Below are 27,183 nucleotides of genomic sequence, written 5' to 3'. Positions count from 1 at the left end.
AGATAACCTTAACAGGTGGTTTGATCTTCCGATGTCTTGGATGGGTAGAATAAGTTTGATTACAATGAATATATTTCCCAGGATATTATACCCTATGCAAATGTTGCCACTTAAGATGAATAGGAAAGTCATTTTAGATGTTGAAGGCTCTCTGTCAAAATTTATATGGCATGGAAAGAAACCTCGGAGAAGGATGAAGACCTTACAGATGTCAAAAGACAGTGGGGGTCAGGCACCTCCCAATTTCCTTTACTACAATTGGGCTCGTAATGCCCGAATAATATCAAGCTGGCTGAAAAATGTGAGTTGGAGATACTGAGGTCAGTCAGCAATTCAAGAAATAAAGACAAGCAAATTGAAAGGAATCTGTGATAGCTAGCCTTCACAGCTCATCAGAGGAGCATATCAGCAGAAAAATAGTGTGCAATGAGTTGATTTGGTCATTGTTGCAAGCAATGCCACGGTTGTGGGTTTAATCCAAATAGTGGCTGTTTTCACAGATGTGCTGCTTTGAATGTGGTGAAAGAAATTTGATACTGACTTAGCTGAAAGTGCAGAGGATTCAGATGGTTTGCAAGATGACAAGAAAGTTTTTTCTCTCTAAAATGCAAGTAAGTAAAATGCAAAGTTGCTGCTTTGGAGAACGTGGGTATCGATCCCACTGCCTCTTACGTGCGCCTACTGTGTCTCACTGTTACCGCTAAAGTAAGCCCAAAGTAAGCCCACAGTGGCCAATCAGGTCCGACATGGGCTTACTTTTGACCAATGAGGTTGCCTCCCATGGGCTTACTTTGGGCCAGTGGGCTTACTTTTGACCAATGAGGTTGCCTCCCATGGGCTTACTTTAGGCCCTGCCCGCTCGTTCTCTTGTCATTCGTGATCAGAACATCACAGCGATTCAACGAGGTAAGTGGACTTGCATTTCTCCTAGGTAAATGTATATGTAACTTTGAGATTTTTGGTGGATGATACGGAGAAATGTAGTCGCTACTGATTCTTGATTTTACATAAAATGCTGAGCGTAAAATTCGTAAAGTTTCGTGATACACGGTGTTGTTCTTCTGCCTGTGGTAATTGACTACCATTAACGTAGGTGGCTGTAAAGGAAATCTCTTACTTATACGAAAAGATATTAAACCCAAACGGTTTAAAATTTGTTGTTGTGCTTCATTTCTGGTGAAAACGGGTTAAATGGTCAAACAAACAGCCTGCCCGCCTGAAATCTGGCTTACTTGTATGAGGAAGGGGGAAATTGTCGCATTTGTTTAATCAGACTAAACCGATTAAATGTAAAAGGCAAACTGCGTACTGAAATGTATTTGTATGTACTCAAAACGGTTTATTTGTTTTAAAACCGACCATGGTTTAGCCGATTCAATGAGGAATGTGCAGATGTAAAGACTGTAAACAGTGCTACCGAATGTCGAGTAAACAGAAGAATATGTGACGTTGATGTATGCTCTAGTATATTCCGTCATATTAATGTCTCAAGCGGTTTGAATATCGAAAATAGCAGATTTTATTTTATTCGTGTTAAAAAAGAAACAGTCTTTACAGTCGCCTAATTACGAGATCTTGCGGTCATGAGGAGAAACTCATTAACGACAATGAGAAAATAAGGCTATTGTGAGAAGTTTCGGTGGTCATTATTTTCTATCACCTGTGATGGGCAATTATGTAGATGGGTCGTGTTTTTCCAACATTGGAATGCCGTCTTTTGTCCACTGCCATTAAGCATGGGGGAAGGCAATCAATGTTTTAATCCCACACTTAAATAGAATGCATGCCAGCTGGTTAAATCATTACATGATTTACTACTACCCCATACAGGTCCAGCTATTTTAAGAGTAAGGGTAGACAAGTAATCAGTAGAAATTACATTAAATTAAATTACATGGCGTAATACATTTATTGTAGTATAGTATAGTTGTTTTGAAGATGACTACAGCTAACAGCCTATGTTCACTTTCTTTCACATGCTCTGGATGGGATGGCAACAGGCCTAATGAAGCGGTACAGGGAGGCAGGTGTAGCTCCACCCGACATTATGTACGTGGACAGAGACTGCTGCAGTGGGGCAGTGAACAGGATGTTTGCCGACTGGGATGAGCTCCAAGTGCGCCTTGACGTGTGGCATTTCATGCGCCGCTTTGCCGCAGGTGTCAACACAGAGGCTCATCCCCTGTATGGCATTTTTATGACGCGCCTGTCCAAGTGCATCTTTGAGTGGGATCCCGAGGATGTGTCTGCTCTTCGTGAAGCTAAGAAGAGCGAGCTGGCGGCGAAGGGCATCCTGGACATCACAGAGGAGGGTCTCAATGCCTGGATATCTCGGAGGGAGTTGGCGCTGCACTGTCGGAGGAGGACCAGGGGCGTGGAGGAGACCTCCAGACTGCTTGAAGCATTGATCAGTATGTTTGACAGCCCAGCTGGGAAGGACACTCTGGGTGTTCCTCTGCTCGACCACGAATGGATCCAGGGAATATGGAAGGATCAGAAGAAGCACGTGGCCTGCATCCAGGACCCAGACTTCCCCCTCTACATTAAAATGGGCACCCTGAAGAAAGGCGACGTGGTGCTCAACTGCTACAGGTGTGCCCGTGGCTCCACCTCCCTGGAGTCTTTCCATCTTCACCTGACTAGGTTTATCCCAGGTATTTACTTTCTCTTTTTTTTGGGGGGGGGGGTACTTTATTAATAGTTTGATATGACTTCTTGTGGCGGCCCAAAGGGCGTGTCTTGGTTTTTCCGCCCTCCTGCTTTTTTTTGTGTCTTCTCAGGTGTGCAAGATGTAGCCGATTAGGCTGACGAGGGACGCGTGGGTCCACCTGATGCTCCTTCAAAATGACCTGGCTCTTTTTTCTACGTAGGAGAGAGCAGCGAGGGCAAGATGACGTCCTTCTCAGTGCCTCCCGTTCAATCTTGAGCGGCGTGCCTCTTTGAAGGACTTTAAAGTTCATATTCTGGCTTTTGTTTTGTTTCACTCTTTGGTTGAATTTGTAGCGCTGGCTTTGAAAAGTAAAATAAGTGAACTGGCTCCATGCCTCCTCTACATTATTTCTCACTTGTGATGTGAGCGTAACACTCCTTTTGTAATGTATGTCTGGTTGTAATGGAAATTGTGTTATAACAGGAGGAGCATGGCATATAATTCTGTGACCTGGGGTCCTGACTTTTTTGTGTTCATGTATTTATCCATCAGGAACCAGTGCCAGCGCCTCGCATTTCCAGGCGTATCTTCTGGAAGGACTGATGTGCTGGAATGAGGACAGAATGAAGGACTCTGTTCAAGCACCCACTTCCATGCGCACCTACGGCAGTGTTCTGCAGGAGGCCGTGGATCGGCTCAGCCAAGCCGTTCTGGGAAAACGTTGGGATGAGCAGTACCGCAGTCCTGGAGTCTACACAGGTTAGCACTAATCACTTATTCAAAAAGGACAAAATTACCTCAGGCAGTGTATCATATAGTTACATTTTAATGTATTACTTGAATATGAACAATTTTCTGTTTTTCTGTTTTACTTTTCATAGGTGAATTGTTGGCCATGGAGTACCTGTACAGCCAGACTGGCATATCACTTACTCCAACGCTCCACAACCAAGAGGAGGAGGACCAGCTGGTGGAGGACATTGATGACGAGGACATTGAGGATGAAGGCTTTGAGGAGGAGACAGAGGACATCACAGTTCCTGTGCTGACTGACGATGACCATGACATTGAAAGGAGGCCCTCAACCACAAGGCGTCGGGCACCTTCACCACCACCTCTACCAGAACTGCCGTCCACGTCCACGGGTGGAGGTCAGCGTCCAGTTGCTGCTGCCGCCGTTCCGTCCATGTCGGGTCAAGGACTGCACCCTGCTGCTACTGCTGCTGCCACCACTTCAGGGGCTCAGGTAAGACACTAACAGATATTTCAATTCCAAGTTAATGTTACTACATTTTACATTTACCACTACTAATGAATACTTTTTAATTTTTTTTTATTTAGGGCGTCGTCGTTGGACCAGATGGCATTCCTGGGTGGGACAAAGTGCAAGAGCTGGCTGCTTACCTGGTGGACCTGCGAGATGCCACCTACCTCACTGAGCCACAGGTGACCGAGGTCATCCAGCTGTGGGCGGCACTCCCAGACAGCGACAAGGAGAGGATCGACTACCAGCCACGTCGCCAGGAGCGGCTGTCGTCTGGTCGATTCAAGGCACCGAAGCGGTCTGGAGTCACACCGGGTGTGGAGAGCGTCAAGCGCAGCTTGATAGGTCACCCTGGGGGGCCGGCTCAGTGGCCTGGTACCAGCCTCTTGGTAGACGCCATGTGCACACGCTTGTGCACTTTGCACAAGTGCACTACCAGGAAGGCCAGTGTTTCCACTCCCAGGTGGACCAGAATTCTGGATGATTACCACCACATCCGTGACTTGATCATCGCCAGCCCACGGTTGATGGCAGATACAACATTTCAGTTGTTTCAAATCAACCAGCGGACACTTATTCAGTGGTAGGTCTCCCCCTTTTTTATTGATTTCCCTCAAATTTACACAATAATGGTCTCATAATTGTCCCATGAACACACAAATGACCCTCCCACAAACTCTCATTTCAGGTTTCAACAGCGGCTGAAAGGTCAGGAGATGAGTACACTCACTCAGGGACTGACTCCAGCACCCCAAATTCCCGTCGCCCCTGCCCAGCTTCCGCAGCCGCAGGAAAAACTGATCGTCCCTCCTGCATCATCTGGGCAACGACATGAATTTGTGTTCCCCCCGAATCTGGAGGGCCGGGCTCCTCTGCTACGCCCAGGCCATCGCCCCAAAGACTGCCAAGACCGTCCAATTGCCCCCACCCCACCACCCGTTTTTCCTCTCCCTGCAACATTAGGCACCAGTGCACTGCCAGTGCCAACTCCCTTCACATTGGTACAGCTCCCAGCAATGACTGTTCCTGCACCACCTGTTCCCTTTCTCCAGCTCCCAGCCACGACTTTGGCTGCCTCAACACCTGGTGCAGCCCCATCTGTACCTGCGCCACCTCCGCCCGCTGGCCCGCCGCCTCCTCCCGCTGGCCCACCACCTCCTGTTTCACGGTACACAGAGAGGAACAGGCGTCGGCGAGCCGCTGAAGAGGCCAGTGGTAGTGCGGAGAAAAGAAAATATGTAAGGGGTGCGACATATAACATGTGTAGCCAATGTGGCAAACCCAAGACTAAAGAGTATGGGCATAGTCGCTTTGGGAGCGCGACTTTCTGTTCCCAGGCCTCAGGTGGCAAGTCTGTTGAAGAGTGGGTGGAAGAACAGAGAGCTCAAAAGTAGTTCTTCTATTGTACAATATGTATATAGTGTGTGTATAAGTTCTGCTGCTATTGCTTGTATATAGTGTGTTTGTGTGTGTGTATATACCACATATATTATGTAGTTTTTACATGTACATAGTTTTCCTGACAACCTTCCCCCTTTACTCATGCACATTTCTCCCTGTAAATTGTACATTGGTTTGTGTGAGTGATTAAATACATGCTTGGTTTTTAAACTTGATGTTTCATCTCTTGTTTTTTATTGTCCAATTTCAGATACATTAAAAGTGATTGATTGCACTCAGATGTATTTGTCTCGGCCTGTGTATCATCATAAAAAAAACCTTTATCATACAAAATACACCACATATTGTGTTACTGTCTTTGTGCACTTAACTTCACCATCAAACAACCTGAACATTAAATGGACTGACTATATGAAGATAATTATTATTGGCAAACTTTTAGTAGTAATTCTACTAATATAAGAAGAAACACCTCTCCCTATTAGGTCTACTATAAAGTTACTGTATCCTGTGTATCATCCTAAGTCAACAGTTGTAGCAGCTAAAAAAAAACAGCATATTGTGTCTGTGCCACTTTATTATTACCATCAAACAATTAACATGAACATGGGAAAGCATTACTATTAATATACACAGTTCTTGTCACTGCTAATATAAAGTAAAGACATTTTCTTTTATTACCACCATTTGTCATAGCATTGCATTGCCATAAGTTAGAGTACAGTTAGCCATAGATAAAGATTTCAAATAAACGAATGAATGCATCGGTGGAGGAGGCATCGAAGAATCCCGCGCTGCTCTTTTTATGGTGGAGGCATCGATGAATGGCACGCTGCGCGGTTTTCTTTTTTCTTTTTATTTTTTCCACGCCGAAAATTGAGACGGAGAAGATCGACAATCCCTCCCCATGCAGGAGTCTGTCGGGAGATGAGATGTGCTGCGCTGTTCTTCGTGGAGGAGGAGTCGACAAATGACGCGCTGCACTGTTTTTTTATTTTTTTCAGAACGACAGAGAAGATCACCAGAAGTGTCGCGGTATCGAATCCCGTCCGGCGCGACAACCTGCAAACTTTCAACTCAAACACAACATTAATACACTTCCACACAAAAAGCCCACGGTAGAATTTCACCAAATCCCCTTCACTCCGTTGGTGTTTATTTTCGCGATGTTTCCTGCATGCGCCGAGAGCTCAAAGATTGGGCCCCTGCCTATGCGAAGCAAGCACTTTACCACTTGAGCTAATTCCCCAGCAGCTAGGTAGGGTTTGTCCAATTAATACCGGGAGTTTCCCAAACTGCCCTTCCTGACCTGCTTGTTGCTCTCTGGAACCATGCCTGAGTTTCCATTGGTTTTTTGTTTATTTTCAAGTGAGTGATTGCCCAGAAGCGGATATTATTCTGGGGGAGTGTAATTTGACTCCCATTTGCTTGAATATCAGTTGGTGAGCTTCACGGGTTTTGCCCCTAAAACAACCCAATCTCCTGACATGGAGTCCCTGGCATGCTTCTCACACTTTTGGGGCATGCCTCAGGAAGCATTTGTTGCTTCATTGTTCAATGACAGCAGTTGGGTAGAAGGTGGTGAAAAGTGCCTTTTCAGGACAGATGCAAGCTTTTCATCAGCAGGTTTAAGAATACAAGCAGGTCTCATCTCATTATCTCTAGCCGCTTTATCCTGTTCTACAGGGTCGCAGGCAAGCTGGAGCCTATCCCAGCTGACTACGGGCAAAAGGCGGGGTACACCCTGGACAAGTCACCAGGTCATCACAGGGCTGACACATAGACACAGACAACCATTCGCACTCACATTCACACCTACGGTCAATTTAGAGTTGCCAGTTAACCTAACCTGCATGTCTTTGGACTGTGGGGGAAACCGGCGCACCCAGAGGAAACCCATGTGGACATGGGGAGAACATGCAAACTCCGCACAGAAAGGCCCTCGCTGGCCACGGGGCTCGAACCCGGACCTTCTTGCTAATACAAGCAGGTAAGCATCATATTTTCACTTTGTAAAAGCTGTCTAAGCTGACTTTGCACACAAGCAAGAGTTAGAATTTCATAGTGGATGGTGGGAATATGACAACCCTGTTGAAAAATGTGAGTTGGAGATACTGAGGTCAGTCAGCAATTCAGAAAATAAAGACAAGCAAACTGAAAGGAATCTGTGTTAGCTAACATTCGGAGCTCATCAGAGGAGCATATCAGCAGAAAAGTAGCATGCAGCTAGTTGATTTTGGTCATTGTTGCAAACAGTGCCAAGGTTGTGGGTTTAATCCAAATACTGACTGTTTTCACAGATGTGATGCTTTGAATGTGGCAAAAGAAATTTGATCTTGACTTGGCTGAAAGTGCAGATGATTCAGATGGTTTGCAAGATGACAAGAAAGTTTTTCTCTGTTAAAAGCAAGCAAGATGGCAGTTACTGTTTTGGAGAATGTGGGCCTCAAGCTCACTACCGCTTACATGCTAAGCAAGCACTCTACCACTTGTGCTAATTCCTCTGCTGTGTTTGAGGGTTTGTCCAACTAACTATGGCAAGCCCCCCAAACTGCCCTTCCTAGCCTGCTCGTTGCTCTCTGGAACCATGCCTGAGTTTCCACTGGTTCATGCAAAACGTGCACACTTCGAAAACAATATTTTCATCTTTTACAAACAAACTATAACTCTAGAAAACTCTTTAATGGTCTTTCTAGTTTCATAACACAATTTCTTAATATTAGTATGCTGATAATGTCGATGCTGAGTGTTTTAAATATTTCCTCAATTGCACTTTTTTTTTAACAAAACCTCGATCATCTTTTCAAAGTCAAAGCTCGAATCCCCGGAGCTCCATGCGCTGCATTCGGACAAGGAGTCCGTTCCGGGGAGGTTCTAATCCCACTGGGGTTTTATCCCAGGGTTTCATACCGGGCAGCGGATTCATTGTATTATATTTAGTTTTCAATATGATATTATTTTTCCAATATGTTATTTTTTTGTATTCTTGTCTCAGCAATGGTGAAATCGAATTTGTAAATAAAATCAGTGCCCTGTCTCTACTCATCAGGCCAGAGCTATTCTCTTTCTGTGTATGTTTTGTACAAGATAAGGAAACAGTATAGTAACTATAATGGTAAAGAAATAAAACAAGAGAGCCTGGCTATGATATAAGAAAATTCTACAACCCAGAAACAGATGGGCTTTTAGGCAGTGCCTCAATTTATATATTACAGATTTCCGGGGAGAGGAATGTTAATGAGTTCAGCTTATTTTTTCAGGCTTTGTTCTGGTAGAGCTGCACATTTTTGGTGGTCAAATGTTAGAAATATCAAACTTTTTGCATGGAAACCACACACACACGCCCAAAGCGATGTCTCTGTTCAAAAGGATCCAGCTGTTGGGGGTGGAGTCTATCTGTGTTTACCTTTCTGGATTTTAATATTTGGAAGTGGTATATTTAAAGCCATTGACAGTAGTAAGTTGTTGTTTCTCTGCTGTTTGTTTTAGGTGAAGCATAGTGTTTGTTTTTATCACTTTAATATCTGACATGTTATTTAACTGAAAATGTTACATTAAATAGACTTTTAGAACAACGAGCCGGAGTTGGGGTTTGCTTCTTCTGCTCCACTCATCAACCTGGTTTTATAGTATTTCCAGGAGTAGTGCCTTGTTCTAAATACAAAGAAACAGCTTTCTTATTTGATATATTCTTTAAATAAAGATAATAAATGAGTTTTCTAAAGTAATGAGTGGGAATAGAGCTTTTTCTATTCTATCTGTTCACATGACATTGTAGTAGATCTAGAAATTGTCTTGTTAAAAAAATATGTAAAGAAAAAAGTTCTTTCTTTGCTGGGTTGACCTTTTCCCCATTTCCTGGTTTTCTCCATGTTCAACAAGCTACTGGACCATTAGTCTGCAGTAATTCTCTCCCCTAGGTCACAACCGGCCATACAATTTTTTGGCGTTTCCCAAATCGCTGCGTTTTTTTTTTTCATGGAGAAAGACGTGCGTTGGCCATAAGTTTGTCTTGCAACCTGAAAAAAACGTAAGCACCCGTAGAGTTTGTTTGACATGACAAAGAACCTCTGCGGCCAGTCTGCGGCCAGTCTACGGCTCGAAAATCAGCACGTCACATGCACGCCCTCCGTGCGTTTCTTGCGTTTTTTGCACGTAGACCGGCCGTAGGAGCACGTAAGGCCGGTTGTGACCGAGGCTACAGATCACACAACACCCCAACTCTTTCTTTCTTTCTTTCTTTCTTTCTTTCTTTCCATCACAAACGCTCGTTGGTCAGATATTTCTCTGCCTGTGTGCAATGGCTAATAAAGCTGTAAAGGTGTAAGAGATTGGCCCAGGCCACCTTACCCTATACCAGCTTTCTGCACCTCCAATACAGTGTCACTAACCTGGTTAAGTATAACCTAGATTTTGAGTAGTGTAAGGTACTGTGTTTAGGTTGCAGTCTTTTCTGGAGGTGTGGGTTTGAATCCCACGTCTGATATTTGTTATTAATGGGCCATGGGTTTTATGCTCATGGTTTGTGTTTAGTGAATGCTTGTCGGGAGTTTTGCCTGCACCTAAGTGAAAATGGAAGCTTCAGCTAGCATGCCTTTTCAGATAAATTTGTTTTTTTTTTCAGTTTGTTGTGAATATCTACCACATATTACAATATCAGTAGGTATTTTATGTTTTTAGATGTAAAAATATTAAGTTTTAGTTCGTGGAACGACATGTGACGTTTGACTTGGATTATCATGTGGTTACAATGTCAATTGCCTGTTGACATTGATTGATAAATTACAAAACTAGAAATTAATACAAACAACAACGAATGATTAGCCATGTAGCCAGCAGTCAGGGTTCCGAGAATTTTTTTTCCAACAGGTTGACGATTTCAGGTAAAACCTTCAATCATGTTCATGTGCTGCTGGAATTTCATTATATCATCCAAAGGTTTGACAGTGAACACAATGCTTTGGCTATGTCTTGGGTCCATGGTGTAAAGGTTAGCATCCTGGATTTTGACTCTAGTGATCTGAGTTCAAATCTCAGTGGAACCTCTGTAGCCTTTGTTTGTGGCTTCTGAACTCACATGCACAGACTGTCTCAACTGTAGGCTCCTTTTGGTCAAGCAAGCTGTCACGTCCCAAAACCTTTGTTTCCGTTAAAGTGCCAGTCTTCTGAAAATTATATTACCCCTGGGAATTATATCTGATAAGACTAGACATGTTTAATAGTTTACTGTCTAAATTGTATTTTAATACGAGACCAGGAACATGTTCTGTTTATTTGGAAAAGTTTGGCTCTTTGAGTCCACCATTACATGAACGCGTTCCTGGTAAGTTACTGTTTGTTCAAAGAAGTGACATCATATGCGAAATGCTTAAAAGTTAGTTGGCAATTCTGGCTTCGTCTGTTTTGCAAATTGGAGCACGTTTTTAATGATTTTTTTTATTTATTCTGCAACAAAACTAAAACCAAAGCATGCCTCCTAAGGGGTGTGTCCTTCAAGGCTGTTCAAGTGACATTTAGTGTCAATGCCAATTTGCAGCGTTCTGATGCCGTGTGCAGCCCTGTTGACCTGACCTCACTCTGTAAACGAGCAACCAAGTGGTATTTGAGAGCACCACCTCCCCATGACGAATTGCAATGTCCATGCTTCCACAGTCAACAGACATGTAGATAATGCCCAATTTTGTTTTTAAAGCAGCCGTCACGGACCTTGACGGACAACCAGAGAGGCAGGGAAACCGTTCAAACGAGGTTTTGTCCCGATGGTCGTCTGCACGTAGGAGAACATGACAATCACTAATCCACAGAAAGCAATCCGGTCACGTTAAGGGTCTGTCTTTCTGGCTGTTTTGAGAGTACCTGATTTTAGCAAGGCGATAACTGGACGTTAACGAAAGCAGAGCTCAAAAGGCAAAGCATGGCTCTGCCAGGTTTCTCAGGAGCGTCTATTCACTTGTTACTGTAGGTGCAAGGGGAAACCACTGCACAGCAGAAAACACGTGAAGCTTTTTCAGCGTCTCAGTTTGGGATTGTTCCAAAAGGCACGGACGGAGCAGAGATGGCAGCTCGACATTTGTTCGCTGCCAAGTTCAAGAAAACCAGCACCGTTTCCACCCGGTTTCGAATCGCGGACCGCTCTTGTGTTAAGCGAACGTGGTAACCAATACAATACGGAAACCACGCGTGTGTTAGCTCTTGCCTGGGCCTCAAGAAGAATGCGGGTCACACTTAAACAATTGTCACGAGAATAGGGGCACGGCCTTGGCATCGTAGAGATGAGCTGGTGGTCGAGTGTGACAAGGTTCAGCATCGAAAAGCGCTGCAACAACATCACTGGAAGAAATCAAATGCCTTGTTTGGACGGGCCAAGGAGGGGACTGAGGACTGGTCTTTCCACTAGCAACGTAAGTACTTGTTTGCAGGTTTGAATGACATCAGTTTGCCCCTGCGTACGTTCAACCCATGAAGCGGTGAAGAACACGGGCTCCTGCGTGTTTTCCTTTCGTTGGCAACAAGCGACAGGTGTATATTTGTCCACAAACAGAGAACTGTAGAGTCACTGTTTAAGATTTGTTCAGCAAATGTGTCCATACCTTGGCTGGTCAAAAGCAAATACTTGCTTCCGTAGTTGGCATGGACAGAGCAGAGATCACAACTCAGCAGTCACTCACTGCCGAGTTTAAAAAATAATTAAATAAACCAACCCAGCGCTGTTTCTGTCCGGTTTCAAACCAGGGACCTTTCGTGTGTGAAACAAATGCGATCACCACTACACTACAGAAATCACAGCTCTCGGACCTATCAGCTGTTGCCTGGGCCTCAAATACAGAAGCAATGGCACTTAGGCATGTGTCCCCAGGGTTGGCCAGCTGCATTGGTGGTATAGTGGCTAGCATAGCTGCCTTCCAAGCAGTTCACCTGCGTTCAGTTCCTGGCCAATGCACACCCTTTGACGCTTCATTGCTCTGATGAAAGGCAGAGAGCATGGCGAGGCACTTGGGAGGAAACAGCAGGAACGGATCGGTTGCTTGTCACTGCCTTGCCAAGGAGGTGACTGAGGGCTGCTCCTTCTGCTTTCCGCTCGCGTTGCATGTAGTCAAATACCATCGGTTTGCGCAAACCTGGGTGTGCCTGAAGGACACGGGCACCTGCGTGTTTGTCTTTCGTTGTCGGCAAGCTTTTACTTTGCCTATTTTCCACAAACGGAGAACTGCACAGTCACTGTTTTAGAGTTAATAAGCAAATGTGTCTGAATGTTGGCTGGCAAATACTCGTTGATACGTGATGAAGCATTCCAGAGTCAATGCCGCTTTGCAGCGCTCTGATGCCGTGTGCAGGCCCGTTGACCTGACCTCACTCCGTAAACGAGCAACGAAGTGGTATTTGAGAACACCACCTCCTTGTGACGAATTGCAATGTCCATGCTTCCACAGTCAACAGAAATGTAGATAATGCTCGATTTTGTTTTTAAAGCTGCAGCCACGGTTGGGATTGTTCCAAAAGGCAGGGACGGAGCAGAGATGGCAGCTTGACATTTGTTTGCTGCCACGTTCAAGAAAACCTGCACCGTTTCCACCCGGTTTCAAATCGGGGACCTTTCTCGTGTTAAGCAAACGTGGTAACCAATACAATACAGAAACCACGCGTGTGCTAGCTCTTGCCTGGGCCTCAAGAAGAATGCAGATCACACTTAAACAATTGTCACGAGAATAGGGGCACGGCCTTGGCATCGTAGAGATGAGCTGGTGGTCGAGTGTGACAAGGTTCAGCATTGAATAGCGCTGCAACAACATCACGGGAAGAAATCGAATGCCTTGTTTGGACGGGCCAAGGAGGTGACTGAGGGCTGTTCTTTCCACTAGCAACGTAAGTCGTTGTTTGCAGGTTTGAATGACATCAGTTTGCCCCTGCGTACGTTCGACCCATGAAACGGTGAAGAACACGGGCTCCTGCATGTTTTCCTTTCGTTGGCTACAAGTGACAGGTGTATATTTGTCCACAAACAGAGAACTGTAGAGTCACTGTTTAAGATTTGTTCAGCAAATGTGTCCATATGTTGGCTGGTCGAAAGCAAATACTTGCTTCCGTAGTTGGCACGGACAGAGCAGAGATCACAGCTCAGCAGTCACTCACTGCCGAGTTCAAAAAATAAATAAAGAAATCAACCAGCCACTGTTTCGAGCGGGGGACCTTTCGTGTGTAAGACAAACGTGATAACCACTACACTACAGAAACCACAGCGCTAGCGCCGATCAGCTGTTGCCTGGGCCTCAAATACAGAAGCAATGGCACTTAGGCATTTGTTCCCATGGTAGGCCTACAGCATTGGTGGTATAGTGGCTAGCATAGTTGCCTTCTAAACAGTTGACCTGGGTTTGATTCCTGGCCAGCACACACTCTTTAACGCTTCGTTTCTCTGATGAAAGGCAGAGAGCGTGGCATGGCACTTGGGAGGAAACAGCTGGAATGGATCGGTTGCTCGTCACTGCCTTGCCAAGGAGGTGACTGAGGGCTGCTCCTTCTGCTTTCCGCTCGCGTTGCATGTAGTCGAATACCATCGGTTTGCGCAAACCTGGGCGTGCCTGAAGGACACGGGCACCTGCGTGTTTGTCTTTCGTTGTCGGCAAGCTGCTACTTTGCCTATTTTCCACAAACGGAGAACTGCACAGTCACTGTTTTAGAGTTAATAAGCAAATGTGTCTGAATATTGGCTGGCAAATACTCGTTGATACGTGATGAAGCATTCCAGAGTCAATGCCGCTTTGCAGCGCTCTGATGCCGTGTGCAGGCCCGTTGACCTGACCTCACTCCATAAAGGAGCAACGAAGTGGTATTTGAGAACACCATCTCCTTGTGACAAATTGCAATGTCCATGCTTCCACAGTCAACAGAAATGTAGATAATGTAGATAAATGTAGATAAACAATAAATTAGGAAAAAAAATCCGTCCTCTTCTTTCGGAGTGAATAATCACTCCGAGGTCTTTTACTGCTACACGTGAAGAAACAGAAAAGCCATCCAGAGTTACTGTGGAATCAGAAAACTTACTTCGAGCTGCATTTGGTCCCAGGACAAGTACTTCAGTTTTGTCAGAGTTAAGCAGAAGCAAATTAATAAGCATCCAGTGTCGAATGTCCTTTACACATTCCTCAATTCAGGTGCAGAAAAAGAAATCCAAACCAATTTTTCATTTATTTGCCAACTTTACAGTGTATTCGAGCACATCACAAGGCAGGGATTTTCTGACATCACTTTCATTAGACTCACACTTTAAGAAAGACACACTCCAGTGACATCCCTGATACCCCAGTCCAGATCGACCATTTAAGGTAAAGCCTGGGCTCATCGGGGAGTTGAACCGGGGACCTCTCACACCCTAAGCGAGAATCATACTCCTAGACCAACTATCTAAAGCAAAGGATAAATTAGGAAAAAAAAATCTGTCCGCTTCTTTCTCCGTGGCAACGGTTCGATGCCATCCTAATCCAAAGAGCCAACGATTGAGGATGAGTTTGAAGAGCTTTCGTGTCTTTTTCAAAAGACTCGGTATCAAGAACGCACGCCACTGCAGAGAATAGGATACAGTCCGTGTGGAAACAAAAGAACGGACTGGCACAAATGATGTCACGCGTGCAGCGCCGCCGACCTGTAAATCGCTGCGAACTAATAATGGCGGCCAAGCTTTTAGTGATTTTTGGAACAGAATTCAGATGCAAAAAAGTAGTTTTCAAAATCATTTTTTGATTTATCCGGCAACTTTACAGAGTATTTGAGCACATCACACCTTCTGATGTAACTTTCATGAGATGAGCACTTGAAGAAGAATGCAGCCAAGCGAAATCCCTGATACCCCCCTCCAGATTTACCATTTAAGGACTTAAGATAAAACTTGGACTTGTCCAGGAGTTGAACCCAGGACCTCTCGCACCCAAAGCAATAATCATACCCCTAGACCAATAAGCCAACCTACACTTCAACAATAACAAAAAAAACATCCGCTTCCTTACCCAATGTGAGTTTCAAATTTTCGAATTAAAGACTGGGGTGAATAATCACTCCGAGGTCTTTTACTGCTACACGTGAAGAAAGGGAACGAAAGTGTACCGGGCTGCACGTGGCCTGTCACGCTCACTTGCCTGCAAGGGAACGAAAGGGTATCTGGCTGCACGTGGCCTGTCCCGCTCACGTTCGCTTGCCTGCAAGGGAACGAAAAGTTACCTGGCAGCACTTGGCCTATCCCGCTCACGTTCACTTGCCTGCAACGGAACGAAAGGGTACCTGGCTGCATTTGGCCTGTCCCGCTCACGTTCGCTTGCCTGCAAAGTAATGAAAGGGTACCTGGCTGCACTTGGCCTGTCCCGCTCATGTTCGCTTGTCTGCAAGGGAACGAAAGTGTACCTGGCTACACTTGGCCTGTCCCACTCACGTTCGCTTGCCTGCAAGGGAACGAAAGTGTACCTGGCTACACTTGGCCTGTCCCGCTCACGTTCGCATGGCTGCAAGGGAACGAATGGGTACCTGGCTGCACTTGGCCTGTCCCGCTCACGTTCGCTTGCCTGCAAGGGAACGAATGTGTACCTGGCTGCACTTGGCCTGTCCCGCTCACGTTCCCTTGAATGTAAGGGAACGAATGGGTACCTGGCTGCACTAGGCCTGTCGCGCTCACATTCACTTGCCTACAAGGGAACGAAAGAGTACTTGGCTGCACGTGGCCTGTGCTGCTCACGTACACTTGCCTTTAAGGGAACGAAAGGGTACCTGGCTGCACATGGCCTGTCCTACTCACGTTTGCTAGCCTGCAAGGGAACGCAACGTTACGGGGCTGCACTTGGCCTGTCCCGCTCACGTTAGCTTGCCTGCAAGGGAATGAAAGGTTACCTGGCTGCACTTGGCCTGTCGCGCTGACATTCCCTTGCCTGCAAGGGAAAGAATGGGTACCTGGCAGCACTTGGCCTGTCCAGCTCACGTTCGCTTGCCTGCAAGGGAACGAACGGGTACCTGACAGCACTTGGCCTGTCCCGCTCACGTTTGCTTGCCTGCAAGGCAACAAAAGGGTACCTGGCTGCACTTGACCGGTCCCGCTCACGTTCGCTTGCCTGCAAGGGAACGAACAGGTACCTGGCTGCACTTGGCCTGTCCCGCTCACGTTCGCTTGCCTGCAAGGGAACGAACGGGTACCTGACAGCACTTGGCCTGTCCCGCTCACGTTTGCTTGCCTGCAAGGCAACAAAAGGGTACCTGGCTGCACTTGACCGGTCCCACTCACGTTCGCTTGCCTGCAAGGGAACGAACGGGTACCTGGCTGCATTTGGCCTGTCCCGCTCACGTTCGCTTGCCTGCAAGGTAATGAAAGGGTACCTGGCTGCACTTGGCCTGTCCCGCTCACGTTCGCTTGTCTGCAAGGGAACGAACGGGTAGCTGGCTGCACTTGGCCTGTCCCGCTCACGTTCGCTTGCCTGCAAGGGAACGAAAGTGTACCTGGCAACACTTGGCCTGTCCCACTCACGTTCGCTTGGCTGCAAGGGAACGAATGGGTACCTGGCTGCACTTGGCCTGTCCCGCTCACGTTCGCTTGCCTGCAAGGGAACGAATATGTACCTGGCTGCACTTGGCCTGTCCCGCTCACGTTCCCTTGAATGTAAGGGAACGAATGGGTACCTGGCTGCACTTGGCCTGTCGCGCTCACATTCACTTGCCTGCAAGGGAACGAAAGAGTACTTGGCTGCACGTGGCCTGTGCTGCTCACGTACACTTGCCTTTAAGGGAACGAAAGGGTACCTGGCTGCACATGGCCTGTCCTGCTCACGTTTGCTAGCCTGCAAGGGAAGGAAACGTTACGTGGCTGCACTTGGCCTGTCCCGCTCACGTTAGCTTGCCTGCAAGGGAATGAAAGGTTACCTGGCTGCACTTGGCCTGTCGCGCTGACGTTCCCTTGCCTGCAAGGGAAAGAATGGGTACCTGGCAGCACTTGGCCTTTCCAGCTCACGTTCGCTTGCCTGCAAGGGAACGAACGGGTACCTGACAGCACTTGGCCTGTCCCGCTCACGTTTGCTTGCCTGCAAGGCAACAAAAGGGTACCTGGCTGCACTTGACCGGTCCCGCTCACGTTCGCTTGCCTGCAAGGGAACGAACAGGTACCTGGCTGCACTTGGCCTGTCCCGCTCACGTTCGCTTGCCTGCAAGGGAACGAACGGGTACCTGACAGCACTTGGCCTGTCCCGCTCACGTTTGCTTGCCTGCAAGGCAACAAAAGGGTACCTGGCTGCACTTGACCGGTCCCACTCACGTTCGCTTGCCTGCAAGGGAACGAACGGGTACCTGGCTGCATTTGGCCTGTCCCGCTCACGTTCGCTTGCCTGCAAGGTAATGAAAGGGTACCTGGCTGCACTTGGCCTGTCCCGCTCACGTTCGCTTGTCTGCAAGGGAACGAACGGGTAGCTGGCTGCACTTGGCCTGTCCCGCTCACGTTCGCTTGCCTGCAAGGGAACGAAAGTGTACCTGGCAACACTTGGCCTGTCCCACTCACGTTCGCTTGGCTGCAAGGGAACGAATGGGTACCTGGCTGCACTTGGCCTGTCCCGCTCACGTTCGCTTGCCTGCAAGGGAACGAATATGTACCTGGCTGCACTTGGCCTGTCCCGCTCACGTTCCCTTGAATGTAAGGGAACGAATGGGTACCTGGCTGCACTTGGCCTGTCGCGCTCACATTCACTTGCCTGCAAGGGAACGAAAGAGTACTTGGCTGCACGTGGCCTGTGCTGCTCACGTACACTTGCCTTTAAGGGAACGAAAGGGTACCTGGCTGCACATGGCCTGTCCTGCTCACGTTTGCTAGCCTGCAAGGGAAGGAAACGTTACGTGGCTGCACTTGGCCTGTCCCGCTCACGTTAGCTTGCCTGCAAGGGAATGAAAGGTTACCTGGCTGCACTTGGCCTGTCGCGCTGACGTTCCCTTGCCTGCAAGGGAAAGAATGGGTACCTGGCAGCACTTGGCCTTTCCAGCTCACGTTCGCTTGCCTGCAAGGGAACGAACGGGTACCTGACAGCACTTGGCCTGTCCCGCTCACGTTTGCTTGCTTGCAAGGCAACAAAAGGGTACCTGGCTGCACATGACCGGTCCTGCTCACGTTCGCTTGCCTGCAAGGGAACGAACGGGTACCTGGCTGCACTTGGCCTGTCCCGCTCACGTTCGCTTGCCTGCAAGGTAACGAACGGGTACCTGACAGCACTTGGCCTGTCCCGCTCACGTTTGCTTACCTGAAAGGCAACAAAAGGGTACCTGGCTGCACTTGACCGGTCCCGCTCACGTTCGCTTGCCTGCAAGGGAAAGAACGGGTACCTGGCTGCACTTGGCATGTCCTGCTCACGTTCAATTGCCTGCAAGGGAATGAAAGTGTACCTGGCTGCACTTGGCCTGTCCCGCTCACGATCACTTGCCTGTAAGGGAACAAAAAGGTATCTGGCTGCACCTGGCCTGTCCCGCTCACGTTCGCTTGACTGCAAGGGAACGAAACGTTACCTGGCTGCACTTGGCAGGTCCTACTCACATTCTCTTGCCTGCAAGGGAACGAAAGGGTACCTGGCTGCACGTGGCCTGTCCAGCTCACGTTCGCTTGCCTGCAAGGGAATGAAAGGGTACCTGGCTGCACGTGGCCTGTCCCGCTCACGTATGCTTGCCTGCAAGGGAACGAAAGGGTACCTGGCTGCACTTGGCCTGTCCCGCTCACGTATGCTTGCCTGCAAGGGAACGAAAGGGTACCTGGCTGCACTAGGCCTGTCCGGCTCAGGTTTGCTTGCCTGCAAGGAAACGAAAGGGTACCTGGCTACACGTGGCCTGTCCTGCTCACGTTCACTTCCCTGCAAGAGAACGAAAAGGTACCTGGCTGCACGTGGCCTGTCCCGCTCATGTTCGCTTGCCTGCAAGGGAACGAACGGGTACCTGCCTGCACTTGGCCTGTCCCGCTCATGTTCTCTTGCCTGCAAGGGAACAAAAGGGTACCTGTCTGCACGTGGCCTGTCCGGCTCTCGTTCGATCGCCTGCAAGGGAACGAAAGGGTATCTGGCTGCACGTGGCCTGTCCCGCTCACGTTTGCTTGCATGCAAGGGAAAGAAAGGGTGCCTGTCCCGCTCACGTTCGCTAGCCTGCAAGGGAACGAAAGGGTACCTGGCTGCACTTGGCCTGTCCCGCTCATGTTCGCTTGCCTGCAAGGGAACGAAAAGGTACCTGGCTGCACTTGGCCTGTCCGGCTCTTGTTCGCTAGCCTGCAAAGGAATGAAAGGGTACCTGGCTGCACATGGCCTGTCCCGCTCACGTTCGCTTGCATGCAAGGGAACGAAAGGGTGCCTGTCACGCTCAAGTTCGCTTGCCTGCAAGGGAATGAAAGGGTAGCTGGATGCACATGGCCTGTCCCGCTCACAATGGCTTGCCTGCAAGAGAACAAAAGTGTACCTGGCAGCACTTGGCCTGTGCAGCTCCCATTAGCTAGCATGCAAGGGAACTAAAGGGTACCTGGCTGCACCTGGGCTGTCTCGCTCACGTTTGCTTGCCTGCAAAGGAACTAAAGGATACCTGGCTGCACGTGGCCTGTCCTGCTCATGTTCGCTTGCCTGCAAGGGAATGAAAGGGTACCTGGCGGCACTGGGCCTGTCCCGCTCACGTTCGCTTGCCTGCAAGGGAACAAAAGGGTACCTGGCTGCACTTGGCTTGTCCCCCTCACGTTCGCTTGCCTGCAAGGGAACGAAAGGGTCCCTGGCTGCACTTGGTTTGTCCCCCTCACGTTCGCTTGCCTGCAAGGGAACGAAAGGGAACCTGGCTGCACTTGGCCTGTCCGGCTCACATTCGCTTGCCTACAAGGGAACAAAAGGGTACCTGGCTGCACGTAGCCTGTCCCGCGCACGTTCGCTTGTGTGCAAGGGAACGAAAGGGTACCTGGCTACACTTGGCCTGTCCCGCTCACGTTCGCTTGCCTGCAAGGGAACGAAAGGGTACCTGGCTGCACTTGGCCTGTCCCGCTCATGTTCGCTTGCCTGCAAAGGAACTAAAGGATACCTGGCTGCACGTGGCCTGTCCTGCTCATGTTCGCTTGCCTGCAAGGGAATGAAAGGGTACCTGGCGGCACTGGGCCTGTCCCGCTCACGTTCGCTTGCCTGCAAGGGAACAAAAGGGTACCTGGCTGCACTTGGCTTGTCCCCCTCACGTTCGCTTGCCTGCAAGGGAACGAAAGGGTCCCTGGCTGCACTTGGTTTGTCCCCCTCACGTTCGCTTGCCTGCAAGGGAACGAAAGGGAACCTGGCTGCACTTGGCCTGTCCGGCTCACATTCGCTTGCCTACAAGGGAACAAAAGGGTACCTGGCTGCACGTAGCCTGTCCCGCGCACGTTCGCTTGTGTGCAAGGGAACGAAAGGGTACCTGGCTACACTTGGCCTGTCCCGCTCACGTTCGCTTGCCTGCAAGGGAACGAAAGGGTACCTGGCTGCACTTGGCCTGTCCCGCTCACGTTCGCTTGCCTGCAAGGGAACGAAAGGGTACCTGGCTGCACTTCGCATGTCCCGCTCACGTTCGCTTGCCTGCAAGGGAACGAAAGGGTACCTAGCTACACGTGGCCTGTCCCCCTCACATTCGCTTTCCTGCAAGAGAACGAAAGGGTACCTGGCTGCACATGGCCTGTCCCGCTCACGTTCGCTAGCCTGCAAGGGAACGAATGGGTACCTGGCTGCACGTGGCCTGTCCCGCTCACGTTCGCTTGACTGCAAGGGAACGAAACGTTACCTGGCTGCACTTGGCAGGTCCTGCTCACATTCTCTTGCCTGCAAGGGAACGAAAGACTACCTGGCTGCACGTGGCCTGTCCAGCTCACGTTCGCTTGCCTGCAAGGGAATGAAAGGGTAACTGGCTGCACGTGGCCTGTCCCGCTCACCTTCTCTTCCCTGCAAGGGAACGAACGGGTACCTGGCTGCACTTGGCCTGTCCAGCTCACGTTCACTTGCCAGCAAGGGAACGAAAGGGTACCTGGCTGCACTTGGCCTGTCCGGCTCACATTTGCTTGCCTGCAAGGGAACGAAAGGGTACCTGGCTACACGTGGCCTGTCCCGCTCACGTTCGCTTTCCTGCAAGAGAACGAAAGCGTACCTGGCTGCACGTGGCCTGTCCCGCTCATGTTCGCTTGCCTGCAAGGGAACGAACGGGTACCTGGCTGCACTTGTCCTGTCCCGCTCATGGTCGCTTGCCTGCAAGGGAACGAACGGGTACCTGGCTGCACTTGGCCTGTCCCCCTGATGTTCGCTTGCCTGCAAGGGAACGAATGGGTACCTGGCTGCACTTGGCCTGTGCCGCTCACGTTTGCTTGCCTACAAGGGAACAAAAAGGTACCTGGCTGCACTTGGCCTGTCCCGCTCACGTTCGCTTTCCTGCAAGAGAACGAAAGCGTACCTGGCTGCACGTGGCCTGTCCCGCTCATGTTCGCTTGCCTGCAAGGGAACGAACGGGTACCTGGCTGCACTTGTCCTGTCCCGCTCATGGTCGCTTGCCTGCAAGGGAACGATCGGGTACCTGGCTGCACTTGGCCTGTCCCCCTGATGTTCGCTTGCCTGCAAGGGAACGAATGGGTACCTGGCTGCACTTGGCCTGTGCCGCTCACGTTTGCTTGCCTACAAGGGAACAAAAAGGTACCTGGCTGCACGTGGCCTGTCCCGCTCATGTTCGCTTGCCTGGAAGGTAACGAAACGTTACGTGGCTGCACTTGGCCTGTCCCGCTCACGATAGCTTGCCTGCAAGGGAATGAAAGGTTACCTGGCTGCACTTGGCCTGTCGCGCTGACGTTCCCTTGCCTGCAAGGGAAAGAATGGGTACCTGGCTGCACTTGGCCTGTCCAGCTCACGTTTGCTTGCCTGCAAGGGAACGAACAGGTACCTGACAGCACTTGGCCTGTCCCGCTCACGTTTGCTTGCCTGCAAGGCAACAAAAGGGTACCTGGCTGCACTTGACCGGTCCCGCTCACGTTCGCTTGCCTGCAAAGGAACGAACAGGTACCTGGCTGCACTTGGCCTGTCCCGCTCACGTTCGCTTGCCTGCAAGGGAACGAACGGGTACCTGACAGCAGTTGGCCTGTCCCGCTCACGTTTGATTGCCTGCAAGGCAACAAAAGGGTACCTGGCTGCACTTGACCGGTCCCGCTCACGTTCGCTTGCCTGCAAGGGAACGAACGGGTACCTGGCTGCATTTGGCCTGTCCCGCTCACGTTCGCTTGCCTGCAAGGGAACGAATGTGTACCTGGCTGCACTTGGCCTGTCCCGCTGACGTTCCCTTGAATGTAAGGGAACGAATGGGTACCTGGCTGCACTTGGCCTGTCGCGCTCACATTCACTTGCCTGCAAGGGAACGAAAGAGTACTTGGCTGCACGTGGCCTGTGCTGCTCACGTACACTTGCCTTGAAGGGAACGAAAGGGTACCTGGCTGCACATGGCCTGTCCTGCTCACGTTTGCTAGCCTGCAAGGGAACGAAACGGTACGTGGCTGCACTTGGCCTGTCCCGCTCACGTTAGCTTGCGTGCAAGGGAATGAAAGGTTACCTGGCTGCACTTGGCCTGTCGCGCTCACGGTCCCTTGCCTGCAAGGGAAAGAATGGGTACCTGGCTGCAATTGGCCTTTCCAGCTCACGTTCGCTTGCCTGCAAGGGAACGAACGGGTACCTGACAGCACTTGGCCTGTCCCGCTCACGTTTGCTTGCCTGCAAGGCAACAAAAGGGTACCTGGCTGCACATGACCGGTCCTGCTCACGTTCGCTTGCCTGCAAGGGAACGAACGGGTACCTGGCTGCACTTGGCCTGTCCCGCTCACGTTAGCTTGCCTGCAAGGTAACGAACGGGTACCTGACAGCACTTGGCCTGTCCCGCTCACGTTTGCTTGCCTGAAAGGCAACAAAAGGGTACCTGGCTGCACTTGACCGGTCCCGCTCACGTTCGCTTGCCTGCAAGGGAACGAACGGGTACCTGGCTGCACTTGGCCTGTCCTGCTCACGTTCGATTGCCTGCAAGGGAATGAAAGTGTACCTGGCTGCACTTGGCCTGTCCCGCTCACCATCACTTGCCTGTAAGGGAACAAAAAGGTATCTGGCTGCACCTGGCCTGTCCCGCTCACGTTCGCTTGACTGCAAGGGAACGAAACGTTACCTGGCTGCACTTGGCAGGTCCTACTCACATTCTCTTGCCTGCAAGGGAACGAAAGGGTACCTGGCTGCACGTGGCCTGTCCAGCTCACGTTCGCTTGCCTGCAAGGGAATGAAAGGGTACCTGGCTGCACGTGGCCTGTCCCGCTCACGTTCTCTTGCCTGCAAGGGAACGAACAGGTACCTGGCTGCACTTGGCCTGTCCCGCTCACGTATGCTTGCCTGCAAGGGAACGAAAGGGTACCTGGCTGCACTTGGCCTGTCCCGCTCACGTATGCTTGCCTGCAAGGGAACGAAAGGGTACCTGGCTGCACTAGGCCTGTCCGGCTCAGGTTTGCTTGCCTGCAAGGAAACGAAAGGGTACCTGGCTACACGTGGCCTGTCCTGCTCACGTTCACTTTCCTGCAAGAGAATGAAAAGGTACCTGGCTGCACGTGGCCTGTCCCACTCATGTTCGCTTGCCTGCAAGGGAACGAACGGGTACCTGGCTGCACTTGGCCTGTCCCGCTCATGTTCGCTTGCCTGCAAGGGAAAGAAAGGGTACCAGGCTGCACTTGGCCTTTCCCGCTCATGTCCTCTTGCCTGCATGGGAACAAAAGGGTACCTGTCTGCACGTGGCCTGTCCGGCTCACGTTCGATCGCCTGCAAGGGAACGAAAGGGTACCTGGCTGCACGTGGCCTGTCCCGCTCATGTTCGCTTGCATGCAAGGGAACGAAAGGGTGCCTGTCCCGCTCACGTTCGCTTGCCTGCAAGGGAACGAAAGGGTACCTGGCTGCACTTGGCCTGTCCCGCTCATGTTCGCTTGCCTGCAAGGGAACGAAAAGGTACCTGGCTGCACTTGGCCTGTCCGGCTCTCGTTCGCTAGCCTGCAAAGGAACGAAAGGGTACCTGGCTGCACATGGCCTGTCCCGCTCACGTTCGCTTGCATGCAAGGGAACGAAAGGGTGCCTGTCACGCTCAAGTTCGCTTGCCTGCAAGGGAATGAAAGGGTACCTGGATGCACATGGCCTGTCCCGCTCACAATGGCTTGCCTGCAAGAGAACAAAAGGGTACCTGGCAGCACTTGGCCTGTGCAGCTCCCATTAGCTAGCATGCAAGGGAACTAAAGGGTACCTGGCTGCACCTGGGCTGTCTCGCTAACGTTTGCTTGCCTGCAAAGGAACTAAAGGATACCTGGCTGCACGTGGCCTGTCCTGCTCATGTTCGCTTGCGTGCAAGGGAATGAAAGGGTACCTGGCGGCACTGGGCCTGTCCCGCTCACGTTCGCTTGCCTGCAAGGGAACAAAAGGGTACCTGGCTGCACTTGGCTTGTCCGCCTCACGTTCGCTTGCCTGCAAGGGAACGAAAGGGCACCTGGCTGCACTTGGCTTGTCCCCCTCACGTTTGCTTGCCTGCAAGGGAACGAAAGGGAACCTGGCTGCACGTAGCCTGTCCCGCTCACATTCGCTTGTGTGCAAGGGAACGAAAGGGTACCTGGCTGCACGTAGCCTGTCCCGCTCACGTTCGCTTGTGTGCAAGGGAACGAAAGGGTACCTGGCTGCACTTGGCCTGTCCCGCTCACGTTCGCTTGCCTGCAAGGGAACGAAAGGGAACCTGGCTGCACGTAGCCTGTCCGGCTCACATTCGCTTGCCTACAAGGGAACAAAAGGGTACCTGGCTGCACGTAGCCTGTTCCGCTCACGTTCGCTTGTGTGCAAGGGAACGAAAGGGTACCTGGCTACACTTGGCCTGTCCCGCTCACGTTCGCTTGCCTGCAAGGGAACGAAAGGGTACCTGGCTGCACTTGGCCTGTCCCGCTCACGTTCGCTTGCCTGCAAGGGAACGAAAGGGTACCTGGCTGCACTTCGCATGTCCCGCTCACGTTCGCTTGCCTGCAAGGGAACGAAAGGGTACCTAGCTACACGTGGCCTGTCCCCCTCACGTTTGCTTTCCTGCAAGAGAACGAAAGGGTACCTGGCTGCACGTGGCCTGTCCCGCTCACATTCACTTGCCAGCAATGGAACGAAAGGGTACCTGGCTGCACATGGCCTGTCCCGCTCACGTTCGCTAGCCTGCAAGGGAGTGAATGGGTACCTGGCTGCACGTGGCCTGTCCCGCTCACGTTCGCTTGACTGCAAGGGAACGAAACGTTACCTGGCTGCACTTGGCAGGTCCTGCTCACATTCTCTTGCCTGCAAGGGAACGAAAGACTACCTGGCTGCACGTGGCCTGTCCAGCTCACGTTCGCTTGCCTGCAAGGGAATGAAAGGGTTACTGGCTGCACGTGGCCTGTCCCGCTCACGTTCTCTTGCCTTCAAGGGAACGAACGGGTACCTGGCTGCACTTGGCCTGTCCAGCTCACGTTCACTTGCCAGCAAGGGAACGAAAGGGTACCTGGATGCACTTGGCCTGTGCGGCTCAAGTTCGCTAGCCTCCAAGGGAATAAAAGGGTACCTGGCTGCACATGGCCTGTGCCGCTCACATTTGCTTGCCTGCAAGGGAACGAAAGACTACCTGGCTGCACGTGGCCTGTCCCACTCACGTTCGCTTGCCTGCAAGGGAACGAAAGGGTACCTGGCTGCACTTGGCCTGTCCCACTCACGTTCGCTTGCCTGCAAGTGAACGAAAGTGTACCTGGCTACACTTGGCCTGTCCCGCTCACGTTCGCATGGCTGCAAGGGAACGAATGGGTACCTGGCTGCACTTGGCCTGTCCCGCTCACGTTCGCTTGCCTGCAAGGGAACGAATGTGTACCTGGCTGCACTTGGCCTGTCCCGCTCACGTTCCCTTGAATGTAAGGGAACGAATGGGTACCTGGCTGCACTAGGCCTGTCGCGCTCACATTCACTTGCCTACAAGGGAACGAAAGAGTACTTGGCTGCACGTGGCCTGTGCTGCTCACGTACACTTGCCTTTAAGGGAACGAAAGGGTACCTGGCTGCACATGGCCTGTCCTACTCACGTTTGCTAGCCTGCAAGGGAACGCAACGTTACGTGGCTGCACTTGGCCTGTCCCGCTCACGTTAGCTTGCCTGCAAGGGAATGAAAGGTTACCTGGCTGCACTTGGCCTGTCGCGCTGACATTCCCTTGCCTGCAAGGGAAAGAATGGGTACCTGGCAGCACTTGGCCTGTCCAGCTCACGTTCGCTTGCCTGCAAGGGAACGAACGGGTACCTGACAGCACTTGGCCTGTCCCGCTCACGTTTGCTTGCCTGCAAGGCAACAAAAGGGTACCTGGCTGCACTTGACCGGTCCCGCTCACGTTCGCTTGCCTGCAAGGGAACGAACAGGTACCTGGCTGCACTTGGCCTGTCCCGCTCACGTTCGCTTGCCTGCAAGGGAACGAACGGGTACCTGACAGCACTTGGCCTGTCCCGCTCGCGTTTGCTTGCCTGCAAGGCAACAAAAGGGTACCTGGCTGCACTTGACCGGTCCCACTCACGTTTGCTTGCCTGCAAGGGAACGAACGGGTACCTGGCTGCATTTGGCCTGTCCCGCTCACGTTCGCTTGCCTGCAAGGTAATGAAAGGGTACCTGGCTGCACTTGGCCTGTCCCGCTCACGTTCGCTTGTCTGCAAGGGAACGAACGGGTAGCTGGCTGCACTTGGCCTGTCCCGCTCACGTTCGCTTGCCTGCAAGGGAACGAAAGTGTACCTGGCAACACTTGGCCTGTCCCACTCACGTTCGCTTGGCTGCAAGGGAACGAATGGGTACCTGGCTGCACTTG

The 27,183-nt window shown here is 50.8% G+C and overlaps 2 protein-coding genes, 1 long non-coding RNA gene and 1 other non-coding gene across 4 annotated transcripts in view; all 4 read left to right on the top strand.

The window, feature by feature from the left end:
* The window catches only part of LOC132892138 (NACHT, LRR and PYD domains-containing protein 12-like), a 445,190-nt gene that overhangs the window by 183,667 nt on the left and 234,340 nt on the right, over positions 1 to 27,183 (top strand). The window lies entirely within an intron of this gene.
* Positions 2,558 to 3,211, top strand: LOC132887007 (uncharacterized). Its single transcript, XR_009654760.1, has 2 exons — positions 2,558 to 2,654; positions 2,781 to 3,211. It is a non-coding gene; the product is annotated as an uncharacterized LOC132887007 (long non-coding RNA).
* LOC132889909 (uncharacterized) lies at positions 3,271 to 4,421 on the top strand. Its single transcript, XM_060926727.1, has 4 exons — positions 3,271 to 3,409; positions 3,532 to 3,896; positions 3,992 to 4,289; positions 4,378 to 4,421. The coding sequence occupies exons 1-4, from the start codon at positions 3,274 to 3,276 to the stop codon at positions 4,419 to 4,421; spliced, it is 843 nt and encodes a 280-aa protein (XP_060782710.1). The 5' UTR covers positions 3,271 to 3,273.
* Positions 8,780 to 8,970, top strand: LOC132898434 (U2 spliceosomal RNA). Its single transcript, XR_009656514.1, has one exon. It is a non-coding gene; the product is annotated as a U2 spliceosomal RNA (small nuclear RNA).

Source organism: Neoarius graeffei, chromosome 1 (genome assembly GCF_027579695.1).
Source record: "Neoarius graeffei isolate fNeoGra1 chromosome 1, fNeoGra1.pri, whole genome shotgun sequence".
Classification (NCBI taxonomy): domain Eukaryota; kingdom Metazoa; phylum Chordata; class Actinopteri; order Siluriformes; family Ariidae; genus Neoarius; species Neoarius graeffei.
The sequence above is the reverse complement of the archived record's forward strand: the minus strand, read 5'-3'. Positions and strand labels throughout refer to the sequence as shown.

Bases quoted from the DNA above. Each gene is read 5' to 3' on its own strand.
- LOC132889909 (XM_060926727.1), top strand. From the start codon at position 3,274: ATGAAGGACTCTGTTCAAGCACCCACTTCCATGCGCACCTACGGCAGT. The intron at 3,410-3,531 runs GTTAGCACTAAT...TACTTTTCATAG, and splicing joins CAGTCCTGGAGTCTACACAG to GTGAATTGTTGGCCATGGAG. The intron at 4,290-4,377 runs GTACCAGCCTCT...TTCCACTCCCAG, and splicing joins GGGGCCGGCTCAGTGGCCTG to GTGGACCAGAATTCTGGATG.